Genomic DNA, 17,482 nt, shown 5'->3' with positions numbered 1-17,482 from the left:
GATACCAGTATTGATGAAGTAGCTATCTACTGCTGATAAGGGTATTGATGAAGTAACTATCTACTCCAGATACCAGTATTGATGAAGTAGCTATCTACTGCTGATAAGGGTATTGATGAAGCAGCTATCTACTCATGATACCAGTATTGATGAAGTAGTTATCTACTGCTAATAAGGGTATTGATGAAGTAACTATCTACTCCTGATACCAGTATTGATGAAGCAGCTATCTACTGCTGATACTTATATTGATGAAGTAACTATCTACTCCTGATACCAGTATTGATGAAGTAGCTTTCTACTGCTGATAAGGGTATTGATGAAGTAACTATCTACTCCTGATACCAGTATTGATGAAGTAGCTTTCTACTGCTGATAAGGGTATTGATAAAATAACTATCTACTCCTGATACCAATTTTTTCAACATCTGGGTCGGTCGGGCCCGTAGAACAGGGTTTTCTTTTTCGGGTATTGATGAAGTACTAATGTATACTGATAAGAGTAGTAACGAAGCAGCTATATCTACTGCTGATATCAGTATGTATTGATGGATTAGCTACTTACCTTACTCCTGATACCAGCTGATTCTACTCCTGAAAAGGGTATTGATGAAGTAGCTATCTACTCCTGATACCAGTATTGATGAAGTAGCTATCTACTGCTGATAAGGGTATTGATGAAGCAGCTATCTACTCATGATACCAGTATTGATGAAGTAGCTAACTACTGCTGATAAGGGTATTGATGAAGTAACTATCTACTCCTGATACCAGTATTGATGAAGTAGCTATCTACTGCTGATAAGGGTATTGATGAAGCAGCTATCTACTCCTGATACCAGTATTGATGAAGTAGCTATCTACTGCTGATAAGGGTATTGATGAAGTAACTATCTACTCCTGATACCAGTATTGATGAAGTAGCTATCTACTGCTAATAAGGGTATTGATGAAATAACTATCTACTCCTGATACCAGTATTGATGAAGTAACTATCTACTTCTGATACCAGTATTGACGAAGTAGCTATCTACTGCTGATAAGTGTATTGATGAAGTAGGTATCTACTCCTGATACCAGTATTGATGAAGTAGGTATCTACTCCTGATACCAGTATTGATGAAGTAGCTATCTACTCCTGATACCAGTATTGATGAAGTAGGTATCTACTCCTGATACCAGTATTGATGGAGTAGCTATCTACTGCTGATAAGGGTATTGATGAAGTAGCCATCTACTGCTGATAAGGGTATTGATGAAGTAACTACCTACTCATGATACCAGTATTGATGAAGTAGCCATCTACTGCTGATAAGGGTATTGATGAAGTAACTATCTACTCCTGATACCAGTATTGATGAAGTAGTTATCTACTGCATGCTGACAAGGGTATCGCTTAAGTAGCTATCTGCTCATATGGATATTGACAAAATAGCTATCTACTGGAATTACTGCTAATATAGCTTGATATCAGTACTGATGAAGTAGATATTTACTGCTGATAAGGATATTGATGAAGTAATTATCTAATGCTGATATCAGTACTAATGAAGTCGTTATCTACTTATCTACTGCTGAAAAGTGTATTGATAAAGTAGCTATCTACTGCTATTATCACTATAATTGATGAAGTAGTTTAGCTACTACTGACAAGGGTATTGATGAAGTAGCTATCTACTACTGATAAGGGTATTGACGAAGTAGCTATCTACTGCTGATAAGGGTATTGACGAAGTAGGTATCTACTACTGACAAGGGTATTGACGAAGTAGGTATCTACTACTGATAAGGGTATTGACGAAGTAGCTATCTACTGCTGATAAGGGTATTGACGAAGTAGCTATCTACTACTGATAAGGGTATTGATGAAGTAGGTATCTACTACTGATAAGGGTATTGATGAAGTAGCTTTCTACTGCTGATAAGGGTATTGATAAAATAACTATCTACTCCTGGTACCAATTTTTTCAACATCTGGGTCGGTCGGGCCCGTAGAACAGGGTTTTCTTTTTTCGGGTATTGATGAAGTACTAATGTATACTGATAAGAGTAGTAACGAAGCAGCTATATCTACTGCTGATATCAGTATGTATTGATGGATTAGCTACTTACCTTACTCCTGATACCAGCTGATTCTACTCCTGAAAAGGGTATTGATGAAGTAGCTATCTACTGCTGATAAGGGTATTGATGAAGCAGCTATCTACTCCTGATACCAGTATTGATGAAGTAGCTATCTACTACTGATAAGGGTATTGATGAAGTAGCTATCTACTACTGATAAGGGTATTGATGAAGTAGGTATCTACTACTGATAAGGGTATTGACGAATTAGCTATCTCCTCCTGATAAGGGTATTGACGAAGTTGCTATCTATCTCCTTCTGATAAGTGTATTGACGAAGTAGGTATCTACTACTGACATGGGTATTGACGAATTAGCTATCTCCTCCTGATAAGGGTATTGACGAAGTTGCTATCTATCGCCTTCTGATAAGTGTATTGACGAAGTAGGTATATACTACTGACAAGGGTATTGATGAAGTAGTAATCTACTACAGATAAGGGTATTGACGAAGTAGCTATCTACTACTGACATGGGTATTGACGAATTAGCCATCTCCTCCTGATAAGGGTATTGACGAAGTTGCTATCTATCGCCTTCTGATAAGTGTATTGACGAAGTAGGTATATACTACTGACAAGGGTATTGATGAAGTAGTAATCTACTACTGATAAGGGTATTGACGAAGTGGCTATCTACTCCTGATAAGGGTATTGACGAAGTAGCTATCTACTCCTGATAAGGGTATTGACGAAGTTGCTATCTACTCCTGATAAGGGTATTGACAAAGTAGTTATCTACTACTGATAACGGTATTAACAAAGTAGCTATCTACTACAGATAAGGGTATTGACGAAGTAGCTATCTACTACTGACATGGGTATTGACGAATTAGCTATCTCCTCCTGATAAGGGTATTGACGAAGTTGCTATCTATCGCCTTCTGATAAGTGTATTGACGAAGTAGGTATATACTACTGACAAGGGTATTGATGAAGTAGCAATCTACTACTGATAAGGGTATTGACGAAGTGGCTATCTACTCCTGATAAGGGTATTGACGAAGTAGCTATCTACTCCTGATAAGGGTATTGACGAAGTTGCTATCTATCTACTACTGATAAGGATATTGACAAAGTAGCTATATACTACTGATAAGGGTATTGACGAAGTAGCTATCTACTACTGATAAGGGTATTGACGAAGTAGCTATCTACTACTGATAAGGATATTGACGAAGTAGGTATCTATACTGATAAGGATATTGACAAAGTAGCTATATACTACTTATAAGGGTATTGACGAAGTAGCTATCTACTTCTGATAAGTGTATTGACGAAGTAGGTGTCTACTACTGATAAGGGTATTAATGAAGTAGCTATCTACTACTAAAAAGGGTATTGACGAAGTAGCTATCTAATACTGATTATGATGTTGACAAAGTAGCTATCTATTGCTGATAAGGGTATTGACGAAGTAGCTATTTATACTTTGATCAGCTCGTAATCAGCGGGCCTAATAACATTGCCGATTAATATCAAAATATGTTATTTTGAGAATTTTCTTGACATCTTGCCAGAAGCATCACAAATTATTAATTCAAGTCCTATACAAGCATCACAAATTATTAATTCAAGTCCTATACTTTGTCTACTTTCTTTAACACACAAAATATAGACCAGACAGGTCAACTAACAGCACTCTTAACATGGGTCTACTTTACGGTGTAGTGGTAAAAACTTGACATTTCCCACAGATTACGAGGTGATCAAACCATATTTCTGACAAGGGCATTGATGAAATAACTCTCTACTACTGATAACGGTATAATTGACGATGTAGCTATCTAGCCAGTCACATATTATGCAACTAGCGTAAGCGCGCTAACCAACTGTGTGCATGCCATTCTATATCAATACACAATGTTATAAGTCTAATTTTTTTGCCTATTATAAGCCAAACAAAAAACATTAGAGTAGACCAAAGTTGTTTAGGCCACACAATTTTTTTTCAATGCAAAATTGACATTGCTAGCAATTGTAATCCTTTTTTTCTATGCATACTTGGAAAATGACAAGGTGCTTTTTATTTGAAGGTTCTGAGGGGTAGAATAATACAAAAACTTCTTTAAAGCGATTTATGTTGCTTAATTAACTTTTTTCATCATAATAATGAACTACTGTTTTGTTTTTTTTTAAACCAAAAGCTATACTTGAAAAAGGAACACTCGGATAACAATGCGGGCTAGACTGGAAAAACACTTTTTACAAATATGATTAAAAACTTCAGTTTGATAGTACATAATTTGTATCATTTTATTTTGAACATATGATGAATATGAATGTACTGTCTGGTATAAAGCAAGAAAATCTTGGTATTACCCTCATGCAAGCTTCCACAGAGTTAGCCTTGTATCAAGACTGGAATTATACAGCTTATGGAATAAAGCTGTCTAATCCCTCAATGAAGTCTTGACGATAGGCTAAATTTGTGTAAGTTCTATGGGCTATTCCATTTAAAATCCACACTACCCTTGTGGAAGATTTAGCTAAAGTCTTCCACAAAGGGAGTATGAGTTTTGAATATAATAAACAATTGGGTAACTTCCATTTGAAATACTCACTCCAGTTGTGGTAGATATAGGCAAAGCCATAATACAGAGTATGGGTTTCAAAATTATTAACCCAGACCAATTACATTTGAAAAACATACTCCCTCTGTGTAAAATATTTCCAAAATCTTCCAAAGGGGTAGTGTGGATTTTAAATGGAATAGCCCAATGACAGATAGACTAAATCTTTATAGGTAATTTGAAAAGTTTGTAGTTTGACTATAATTCCAATCATTTAATTTTTAATATACAATAAATCATATCACTGTAATTTTTACACATATCAAAAAAAAATTGTACAGACATTGTTAATATTTATTTGATCTCTCAAATTATAAAAATAAAATTTATTCTTCCAAAGAAGTTACATGTATTAATTGGTATAAATTGCACTATGTCATGATGTACATTTAAATATTAATATAGGAATGCTTTAAATAACGCTACCTATTGTTACACATTGGTTCACCTCAAATTTGGTAGTGACGCAAGTGCATATTTCACTGGTCATAGCATTAAATCGCACCGGTAAAGTCAATCACGCCAAGCATTAGCTACTTGCAGTTTCGCCATTATGCACTATATGCGGGAGAGCCTCGAACTGGCAGCATACATGAATGGGAATTGAACTAGTCATAACGTTCTGTGTAAGGTTACATAATTCTTCCTTTCATGTATGCTGCCAGTTCGAGGCTCTCCCCACATTATAGTGCATAATGGCGGAACCGCAAGTAGCTAATATATATATACTTATGTACATGTTTAAGGTCGATTTGTCACCATGCTTGTTAAGCATGTTCACGACAATGTTATTATCATCTATCGCGATAAATTTTGACAGGCCACAATATTTTGATGGTAAAAATGTGTCAATTGAAAACCGAAAAGCAGACAGAAAACAATACCGAGAGTGACCAACCAGACAATGGTGCCAATGACAATACAAGCAATAGCACCACCAGATACAGACTAACAATAATCAATAATATTTTCATGTTTTTTCGAAACAGAAACTTGATCAAATAAAATGTTTGTAAGCTTCCCTCATTATCGCCATTATCGCGATAAATTTTTGGCGATATACGATATTGAAAAAGTTACAATGAACATGCCTAGTGCTTGTGGGCATAACCATGAAAAAGCATTGATGTCACTACCGAACTAAGGGTGAACCAAAGTATAGTACAATTATTATGTGTTCAATTAATTTACACAAACAATTTATTAACAGTTTATTATTCGAAACATACATTGAAAGAATTTTTTTTTATCTTTGGACCTTGCAGGCTTTCTCATTTTGAAAATGAGTAACAAATTTCAAACATTGGTTCTATTCAAATCATCACCCTATTCTAGCTTCAACAAATATTATAAAGGGAAGTGAGAGTTCAGCTTTTAAGCTGATTTCAGCTTTTTTAATTGCCAAAATTGATGTGTTTTCTGTTATTTTCAGCCCATATTTGGCATTTTTACCCTGATTTTATGCTGTTTTTCAGCTTTGTTTTGTATTTTGCCTCTCTTTTTTGTCTGAGGCCTCTCACACCCCTGTATATAGGCCTATGTGATCACAATATATCATGTCTATTACAAAATAAAAACAAAAAAACAAACAACAACAACATGTAAATAACCTGATCTGAAGACATAAATTGGTATTCTACTGGTAAATAATGCTAGCACAATACCATGCCAAATTGGATGGCTTCAATTCGCTGAAGCAATAACAAAAACCGGAGGTTATAAAAATACAATTTACTTTTTCTATTTTCATTTTGATGTCCGATTTTGTCTCTAGCAGACTGCTTTCGTGTTTGTCATTTGTCCACCTTGGAAGCTGTGCCAAAATGCAACAATCAGAATTTTTTAGTACTTTCTGGTTCAGTAAGCTGATAATGGTTAGGCGACCTATCAAATACATATACTCAAATTTATAATTCCGTAGCTATAGTCCGTATGCCTTTCTCGAGGCAGTAAAGTCAAATCCAATTTTGTGATTTTCTCAAAAACTGCTTTCTTTCAGAAAATGTATACTTTTATATACTTATCTAACAATATCCGAATAACTGGCTCGAGGAAGGCATACAGAGTATAAAAAACCTGTAAGGCCCATGGATGAAAACCTTTTTCTCGCATAATATTTTAAGAAGATGATTATGCTTTCAATAAATCAAATAAAACTGTGTGTCTATGTTAAAGGAAGTGTCCGGCAATCACAACATTATGTCTTGTATGTTAGAAAAATAATTATCAAGCACGAATCACATGGTTTTATTTGAAAACGAATAAAAACAGCAATCTCTCAACACGCGATATTCAAAAATCCTGCACAGAAATTTTCTAGAGCAGTGACATCATTATTAGGACGTCATTGCTCTTGACGATTTCAGCGCGGGAATTTTGAATATCACATGTTGAGAGATGGCTGTTTTTATTCGTTTTTATGGTTAATATGAGTTTGTTTCAAATAAAACCATGTGATTCGTGCTTGATAATTATTTTTCTAACATATAAGACATAATGTTATGATTGTCGGACACTTCCTTTAATTAAACATATTAAACATATTATAATATCAAACATTTATTATAACTATATAAATGAACTATATTCTTCTTAATTTTCTTCATCAGGAAGTTTTGGCCATTAAAGAAACTCAAACATATTTCTTTTACAAAAGGTTTATGACTTTTGCTTTGTTCAAATTTAAAAAATATATTTATCATGAAATCCTTTGTAAGTCATTAGAAATTCAGTTTGAAACTTTTGGCTACTGGTATAAATTTTCAGCCAAATCTTGTAAGTTATATAAATATAAAAAATCCTTTTTTTAAATCTTTTATACAAAGTTCACAATTAAGTTTTGTTTGGAAGCCTCTATGCCACATCTCTGAGATAAGCGCCTGCCTCTCCCTCTAGTAATCCCCTTGCTATATCTTGGAAATCAAGTTCTGTTGCAATCTTGTAGGCCATTAACACATCCTGACAGTGGCCAAGTAAAGTCTTCATGTTAGCCGTTGTTTGGGAGCCTCTGCTGCTTTCTCTCTTAAATCTGTCGTAAAGAATACAACCAAACAATATGTCAATTGATTAGTATAATACTTTGCTTATCCCCCTGAGCACTACCTGCCAATCTAACATTGCCTGTGATTGGTCAATTACATGATATCTTCACTTTAATCACCAATCAGAATTGAGCTTTGCAAATAATTCACCCCAATTTTTTTGTGTGGTGAAATTATTCTAATAATGTTGCTGATTGGTCCAATTGATAATGAAAACTTCTTTTTGGCCAATTGGCATGTAGTTCTCATGGGGTTAAATATGTTTGAAGTGAATTGTACTAGCTTTGGATAACAAACAGGTACAATTCTTACAAAGGTTTACTATATATTGCAAAAATTGACATAAAGTTATGCTACAATACTGATTTTGAAAATTATGATGTTTTTTTTCCCAAATGTTCTAGCTACCTCCATTAACTATCCATTTCCTATAAGTACCGTCTGCGTGATTTTTCTTGTTGCAAAATAAGATATTATTAAGTGCTCACCCTTTTAATTTCATTAGCTTAACTTCCAAGACAAATAAAAATGCCAAAAATCTCTAATAATGCTATTTTATAGCAGGAGTTGATTCATGAGAGGATCTCTATTAAATATATTGATGAATTTTCATGTCAAAATGCTATGCAATTCGATTATACTGCCATGTATGACTTCTGACATAGATAACCTCTATAATTCCAATATCTAAGATATCCTAATATTTTCAGTGAGAGTCTACGCTACTGAAATTACTTCACACCAGTGGTGGCACCAAAAGGGGCATGGAGTGGCATTTGTTGCCCTAATAGAAAGCAAACAATTTACAATTTTTTTGATTTATTTGGGAGACATTTCATGAAATTGGCTTCCTGAAATTCACTTTGTCCCCATGTCTCCCCTTATATCCTAATCCTTACCTCATGGCTACCTCTCTGAAGATAGAATCACTAGCAGGCATGCATGCTCTATACTCCTCAAAATAAGTCAGATCACCTTGATCAATGACATTGTTATAGATGCTGACAGACCACTCAGTCTGGTAACGGTATGCATTAGATACGATGAAGGCCTGAGAAGAAAAAAATTTATAAATCATTATGACGAAAATAATTACTATATTTTCTATAGGGCCGCGTGTCTTGATCTCGCCACCAAAAAAAGCTGGTGATGTTACATTTTGCCAAAGTCGACTCAAAACAAATGATGATATCTCTGTCAAGCAAGAAGGTATTGTCATGCTTGTGGTCTCATTTTATTGCTAAATAAAATGCACTTTCAACCCTGTAAAAAGAAATACTTTTTTAATACTGACACTGTGCTTCATAGAATTCAGAATGGGCAGGGTGGTGGTGGTGGTGGGGGATGTGGTGGTGGGGGATGTGGTACACACAAACTCTATGGGATTGGTATTTTTAGTGCGTAATCTGCTTCTGTAAAGGCTGTAAATTGGATTTGGGCTCTATTTAGCATCTAAAACACTCATGGCCTTACAGCTAAACAATTCTACTAATTGTTTTTAATAATTTAAGATTGGTTTAGTCTAGAAAATACAAACAGCTGCAACATTTTCATAACTGACCAATTGTGTTTATGTAATAACACGCATACCTGTCTTTTCGTCCTACGCTGTATACGCCATGTATACACGGTGGGAAACATGAATAAACTTTTTCTATAGTTCCGCATTAGCTAGTTAGGTCAGATTTTATCTCTAAATGACCACTGACATCCCTCTAACTGTCATGGGGTTGATGAGGAAATAGCTACCTCATGCAGGGTTGACATTTTTGTCATGCACAATACACATACAAACAGCGCTAATTTCATAGTCCCCGTCTCAAACATGTTCCTGTCTTGAAAGTTCTTTTTATTGAAACTTCTTGTTTCTACCAAATTATCTACTGGTCACTTATCCATGTGTGTGTCCATAAAAAATGTGCACTGCCTTATGTACAACATCCAAGCATTATTATCTGTATCTTCTCAGTATCTCAGATTCTGAAATTACTGCGCATACCTCATAAAACTTTGGATGTTGAGTGACAAACTCCGCCACAGCATTAGTGTCCAGGTTGACAACTTTCTTTCTCATGGGTAAGAGATGGAGTTGTAGAGCCACAAGACGAGCTTGTTTTATGCACCGCTCAGCATGTCTTAAACAATTATCCTGTAAAACAATGGCCATATAAGGAGAGAAAGAATAGTTAGAGAGTACTTTACTTGTCAAATGATAAAATTAACTTAAAATAAAAATCAAATGCTGCATGGTGGTGTAAGTGATGTTCTTATTAGTTGATCATATATGCCTAGATATAAAGAAAATCTGGATAAATAATTTCACATTAACTAGCTAACTACCAGAATTGTCAAGTTTATACAATATCAATGCGCTGAACAATAGTATAGGTAAAACCATGTCTACTGAACCTCCAAACATTTTACATTCGTAATTATGCAATACAAAAGTAGAGTAAAACTACATAAAACATATATATTCTAATAAGGTAAATAAAGTAAAAGAATAACTTAATTGCACTCACTATGAAAATACAGTCATTAAAGAACATTCATGAACTATGATAGCAATTAATTAACAGTTTCAAATATCATATTAAATTGATTGTACTCATTATGAAAGTTCCTTAAAATAGTCTAGTGTCTTACCTTGGCATAATGTTCAGCTGCTTTGGTGAAGTCTTGAAGCACAGCTTGCAGACTGTTCTGAAGCTCAATATTTGTGTCTGCGAAAAAAAAAAGAATGAAAATAATTACACCCACTTTTTTGTAAAGTCTGAGCTAGCAAAGTTTGAGCTTAAAGGTCAAGGAAAATTCACACTCAATACACAAGATCCCAAGGCTCATTGTAAAGGGTTTTTATTTTTTACCCATGTGCATGATCTACACTAAGCCAAAAAATTAAGGTACCAGTTGCGTTCACCCCTGTATATCCTAAACAAAGACAAATGTGTCAAAATTAAAACAAGCAGCCGATGCATGTACTCTTTAGCTCTGATTTAAGACCTTATTTGTTGAAATTGGTTGAGAATTAAAGAAACGGTAGTCCAAAATCTGATGAAAATACGAAATAAAAAGTTGAACATTTGTGTTCTAATCAATGAAAGCACGACGCTAGTTTTTCGTGCTAATCAATGAAAGCACAGCGCTAGTTATCTTGTTCGCGAACGCTTTGTGTACAAATCAATAGGGCATGTAATGTGGCAAACTGCAACTTTTAAATTTGCATCTTCCTTGGGTTTTTGGATCGTCGTGTCTTTATTTCTAAAATAATGTCAACAAATGAGGTCTTAAATTTGAGCTAAATGATGCAGCTATTGGATGTTGGTTCCAATTATTACATATCTGCCTTTGTTTAGGATATACAGGGGGTGAACGTAACTGGTACCTTAATTTTTTGGCTTACTGTATTTCTAGGAGGGGAAATAGTGAAAACTTTTGGCCTATTATTTGTTATAACTCAATAATTGCAATACATGGAAATGTAATGTGACAAGTGCAGTGGTTTCCTTGACTTGTTTCCTATAAATCATTGTATTACCTGGCAGAAATAAACAATATTATTTACGCAAAACTACCCAAACTGCAAAAATATGGCAGGCTCTGACGCACCTTAAAGCTCTTGAAAAGCTGACAATCTGACAAGGTATGGATGTAAATGTGACAGACCACAATTTTGAGTCAAAATAGAATGATTATAATATACTGGGCCAAAGTAAGATCAAAAATATTGAGGCAGCCATCAAGAAATTGAGACCGCAAAAATTGTTGGTCCAAATTGATATCCAACTTACAAACAAATACATACAAAATTGCTCAAATATTACATCACATGGAAGAATATGGCATTTGGCAATGATGTTTATGGACAGTTGTCTAAGCTGTAGGATGGATGTTTTTGGAACAATTCTTAAAAGACTATATAATCCATACATACCCATGGCTCTCTTGGTGAGGGATTTCAGATTTTCTTTAGCAGTTTTCTCCACTAGTTCTCCTATTTCTCTATTCATTTCAAATTTAACAGCTACGGCACTGTACGTCTCTGTGTCTGGAGGGTCACATCTCTTCAGGTAGTCTAGAAGAGCTACTTTCAGTTTGTCATCCTGAAAAGAGAATATAATGGGTTACTCCAGTTAAAATTTGATGCCCTTCTATGGAAGACATGAGTGTAATCTCCCACACAGGGTGTGTATATAGATTTCAAATGGAGTCGCCCATTCTGGTAGCCCCATTTAAATTCACAATTCCTGTGTGGATGATTAAGGTCATGTCTTCCATAGAGTGTTTGGATTTCAAATGAAATAGCCTGATGACAGTTAAAAAAGGAAATCTTAAAATTTTAACGAATGTTACCTTTGTTCCATTCTACTATATCAGTTTCCATGGAAATTTTAATCCCAATCCATGACCATTGGCTCAACAAATTGATAACCGGTCTCTTTTGCAAAAATGATGTCACTATTTTATTTTGTGTGGCAAAAGAGTTCACGTCATGTTACGTGGACATGACACCGTAGGGTGAGGACGTGCTTGGGTGAGCTCTCGCCTCGCGTGTTAACCAATGCATGCATCTCAATGGGGCCAAGGCGGAACACGAACAAAAAGCCTACCGGGCCAGCAGCGGCTCAGGCGGGCTCTTCAAATTCCCGTTCTAATGCGAGTTCTAGTGAGTCGGACGATGACAGTAACTTTGAACTTTTCGTGAGGAAAACACTTAAAGAAATTATAAAGGGACAAGCCAAATTGGAGGAGAACCTTGAAAAATCTATTAACTTCAACAGTGAGCGCATTTCTGTTTTGGAAATATCTTCTGAAAGCATAAACAAAACAGCTGAAAGAACTTGAAGATGAAGTCGAGAATCTGAAAGGACAACTAAGAAGACAGGCTGAGGATATTAACAAAAATGAGCGCTTCATGCGGAGAAACAACTTCCGAATTATTGGTGTCCCCAAAACACAAGATGAAAAATGCGTGGACATCACTAGCAAGATTTTGATGGAACATTTCGAATGGAAAGAACCACCAAATATTGAACGGGCTCACAGAGATGGACCAAGTAGAGATGGTCGTGCACCGCACATTTTAGTTAAGATGTTATCTTTTCAAGATAAAGTATACATAATGGCCAATGCAAGAGAGAAGCTAAAGGAGGAAACTTTTTATGTACTGGATGATCTCACATTGGCAGACTTGAAGGAGAAGAAGAAATGGAAGGAACAAGTCCAGACTATGTATAAGAATGGAATAAAGCTGAAGTTTACTGGTGGTAAATGGAGAAGTAAAGACGGAGCTTTGATTAAATTCCAGGACTAGATGGTCAACTTTCAAAATGGCGTCGTATAATACGTGGATTTTATGCCGTGGAAAATATTTGAACTACCTGTCGAATGGAATTCTTTAATATATGGTTTTACAGTGAACGGTCAAGACATGAACCTTTATGCCCTGGATTGATATGGATTTAATTTAAATTTCTACGGAAATGTGTTTTTGAGCGGACTTTTGCGTACCTAAAATCGGCATGGTAAGAAATTTTTGATGTTATGAATTTCAACCGCGAGCCGCGATTGACTCATTATTTACAACTTTTTGGCAAGTCATATTAAACTATTTAATCTCATTTAATGGCAGTTTAATGTCGGCAAGAAATATTCTTTGTTTTTGAAGATATCTATCGACGTATCGTGGTCCGAAGATCATCAAGATATTCATTGTAGTTTTCAAGGAAACTTTTTTAAACTATAGATGAATAAAAAAAAAAAAAAAAAAAAAAAAAAAATTGAACTCTTGTGTGTTTTACTATCGTTGGAAATAACTCTCCTTCAATGCTTATGGTCATTTGGAAGTGTGTTTTTCGCTTGTCATAATATCATGTTGTAATATTAATTATTTTGCTCTGTTTTCTTTGATATTATATACTGTTTTGATTACTGGTATACTAACGAGATTCGTCTTGCTCCTGGTGGGCTCTCGACGCATGTACCGCCCGCCTTTTGCGGAGTAGTACATGTTGCGGGAGCTCGCTCGGGTCAGGACGATTGTCGTACCATTGACGTACTGTGATGTTTACTCAAAAAATGTTTTCATGTCATTCGTTGGTTTTCAATGCAATGGTTGTCACTTTTTATTAATGTTAGAGGTAGAGAGCTCCAAAACCCCACGTTTGTCCTTTTTTATTTTATACACGTAACTAATTAGCACAAGTGCCTTTGCTGGTCTGTGTCTTTGTAGCTTTTGTTTACTGTATTTGAGTGATGAAATTATATTATTTTATAATATTTTATGTTATGTGCCAAACTTTTTTTTTGAATCCATTTCAAGATACCATCTTAAGATTATGTACCCTGAGAAATATTGTTTTTTGCTTGAATCTGAATGCCTGTGTTATGTTGGATAGTAATTTTGCCTTTCAAAATCTTTGGCTCGCTTTTCCAATTCAGAATTGTCCACGTGTATATCTCCATCATTTGCATACTTATTGGGAAACAGGTGCATGCATCAATTGTAGCCCGTGCCAACCACATGATAATTGCTTTGAGTATAAGATTGGCGTGCAAAAATGTCTTTGTGGTCACTACTTCAGGTATTTTCACTTTGCATATGAATGACAATATCCTTGGTAGCCCAACCCACATGTGGGTTAATAAGTCGTATGTGTTTTGTAGGTGTGTGGTTGACACGAACAATTGGGTCATTCACCTAAGTGTACATCATTTTATTATGAGATATTCATGGTTTAGGCTAACACAAACAGGTGATACTAACTTTCTTACGGGTGCTAAAAATAATTCTAGTGGTAGAATCTCAATGGGTATTTCTTATCCGAATACAAATGTGGCATATCTTAATTGTCATTCATCTTGTATTTATCATGAGCTCAAAATGCATATGTTTTTATTTTGTAATTTTGTTACGTGTATGTGTCATGAAGAAGCGTTAAATACCCGCTTTTTAGGGAATGCCAGACTTTAAGAACCTGTTTGGCTACAGTTGATTATACTTTTGGCTTTAAAGTCAATCAGATGTACTATAAAAATGATCTTGTGTTATACTATGTTAAATAAAAAGCCACAAAAACTAATAATATTATTATGAAATGTTACAACTGGTTAATTAGCAATGATCCGCAAGATCATGCTATTTGTATCAAATATTTGCATGTTTATAGAGATGAGTTGATAGCGCACCCTCGGTGCCTAGGGGCTGTGTATTGTGTTCCAAGTACCTACATTTGCATAATCCTTGTAGAGTTAATGTCATTTATATTGTCATATAAAATACACCGGTTTGTTTATGTATCTTCAGATAATGCATACTTCGTGGAATTTTAGTCTTGGCTTCAGAGAACATGTATGTCTTAATTATTTGCATTTGAATGGATAAGTCGGGCGTTAGCATTTATTCAATGAACGCACATGGCTTGGGGGATCAAAATAAGCGCAACCAGGCATGTTTTTGCCTGGCTAAGAAACAGGGATGCTGATATTTTTCTTATTCAGGAAACTCATTCAACATCAGACATTGAACAAAAATGGATTGATGATTGGGGTAACAATAATATTTATTTTTCGCATGGGACATCCAACAGTAGAGGTGTTTGCATTTTATTTAAAAATTCGTGCAATTTCCAAATTAATAAAATTTTTAATGACGATGAGGGCCGTGTCATTATTTTGGATCTTATTTTAAATGATAATAAATTTACTCTTATTAATGTCTATGGGCCAAATAAGGATGACCCAAGTTTTTTTGAGAATATTCATAGAAAATTGTCTGATTTTGACTGTGAATCAATTATCTGGGGAGGAGATTTCAATTGTGTCCTTGATGTTGTGTGGGATAAAAGAGGTGGTCGTGCTCATACCCATTTCAATTCTCAAAACAGAATTCAGGATGTTATGAAAGATTACGATCTAATTGATATCTGGAGAAAGAGGAATCCTAATGTTTTCAGATATACTTGGCACTCCAACTCAAAGCCTCCTGTTCAATGTCGTTTGGACTTTTTTCTTGTTTCCTTCAATTTATTTTCTCAGATTGAAGACTGTCAAATTAACCCTGGGTTTAAAACAGATCACTCCTCCATCAGCCTTAATGTTGTAACAACAAAAGCGAGGCTAGAGGCGCTGATTTTGGAAATTTAACACATCCTTGTTGCATGATAATGAATATGTTAATGTTGTGAAACAATGTATTAATGATATTGTTAATGATGATAGTAATAAGGAGTTGAACCTAATATTTTATGGGATTTTGTGAAATGTCAAATAAGATCGAAGACAATAGAATATTCAGCCAAAATTTCCAGGAAACGCAAGATTCAGGAGGGCAATTTAGTTACAAATCTAAATAATCTTGAAAAAAATATAGTGATGAGCCTTCTGATGGTATTTTGAATGAGATTAAAGAATGTAAATCCCAACTTGATTCTTTTTATAAGATCAAAACAGAAGGCTGTATTGTTAGGTCCAGAGCCAATTGGGTTGAGCATGGTGAGCGAAACTCCAAATATTTTATCAATTTGGAAAAAAGAAATCAAAAGCAGAAGGTCATCACTAAATTGAAATCAGATAACGGCCAAATCCACACTAAAGGTGCCGATATTCTTAATGAGGAAAAACAGTTTTATCAAAATTTGTATACCTCTTGTAATGCTCCGAATTTTGAACTCAATGATATTTTGGCAACGGAGTCCAATTTTTCAAAATTAGATGAGGATTCCCAAAAAGTGTGTGAGGGACTGGTCACTGTAAATGAATGTAAGGAAGCTTTAGTGTTAATGCCTAATAATAAGACTCCTGGCACAGACGGTTTCCCTACTGAATTTTATAAGTTTTTTTTAACGATATTGTTCACTTTCTTATCAACAGTTATAATTATTCTTTTGACAATGGAAGCCTTTCAATTGATCAACGTGGGGAATAATTAACCTGATCCCGAAAAAAGATAAAGATCCGATCTACCTGAAAAATTGGAGGCCTATTTCATTACTCAATACTGATTATAAAATTGTTACAAAATGTATTGCCCTCCGTTTAAAAAAGGTTTTGCCTAATATTATTCATAATGACCAGACAGGTTTCCTGAAAGGACGTTACATTGGTGAAAACATCAGGCTTGCCCTTGATGTTATTAATTATGTTAGTGAAAATAATCTTGTTGGTATTATGTTTTTAATTGATTTTGAAAAGGCATTCGACAAACTTGAATGGTCCTTTGTGTTTAAGGCATTAAAATTGTTTAATTTTGGTGATGATTTGATTAATTGGGTGAAAGTTTTTTATACAGATATTACCTCGTGTGTTATGAACAATGGACATGCTTCTGATTTTTTTAAATTGTTTTGTGGACTTCGTCAAGGTTGTCCACTTAGTCCGCTGCTTTATATAATTAGTAGTGAGATTTTGAATTGGGCCATCAGAAATGATAATAGTGTTAAAGGTATCATGGTTGAGAATACTGAAATTATTATTAGTGCTTATGCGGATGATACCACTATTTACTTAAAGGATGTTGGCTCCCTTCACAGAGTTGTTCACATTCTTGAGACTTTCCAAATTTACTCTGGCTTGAAAATTAACTTGGATAAATCTGAGTTACTCCCTTTAGGTTTGTTTAAGGATAATCCTCCTGATTTAAACAATGATGATTTACATTTTACTGCCAATCCTGTTCGTCTTTTGGGTGTAGTTTTAGTTATGATCTGAGCAATATTTTTGAATTAAATTTCGTTCCAAAACTTAA

The 17,482-nt window shown here is 34.8% G+C and overlaps 1 protein-coding gene across 1 annotated transcript in view; it reads right to left on the bottom strand.

Annotated features, from left to right (window-relative positions):
• Window positions 1-5,414: 5,414 nt before the first annotated feature.
• LOC140170944 (spatacsin-like) overlaps window positions 5,415-17,482 on the bottom strand; it is a 78,441-nt gene continuing 66,373 nt past the window's right edge. Inside the window, exons 43-47 of the mRNA XM_072194139.1 lie at window positions 11,672-11,840; window positions 10,384-10,460; window positions 9,737-9,886; window positions 8,637-8,788; window positions 5,415-7,724 (exon numbers count right to left, since the gene is read on the bottom strand). Coding sequence (XP_072050240.1) covers window positions 7,550-7,724; window positions 8,637-8,788; window positions 9,737-9,886; window positions 10,384-10,460; window positions 11,672-11,840 — 723 coding nt within the window. The 3' untranslated portion in view covers window positions 5,415-7,549. The remainder of the gene's footprint in view (window positions 7,725-8,636; window positions 8,789-9,736; window positions 9,887-10,383; window positions 10,461-11,671; window positions 11,841-17,482) is intronic.

The sequence above is a fragment of the Amphiura filiformis genome, chromosome 15 (genome assembly GCF_039555335.1).
Source record: "Amphiura filiformis chromosome 15, Afil_fr2py, whole genome shotgun sequence".
Classification (NCBI taxonomy): Eukaryota; Metazoa; Echinodermata; class Ophiuroidea; order Amphilepidida; family Amphiuridae; genus Amphiura; species Amphiura filiformis.
This window is presented reverse-complemented; position numbering and strand designations above follow the sequence as displayed.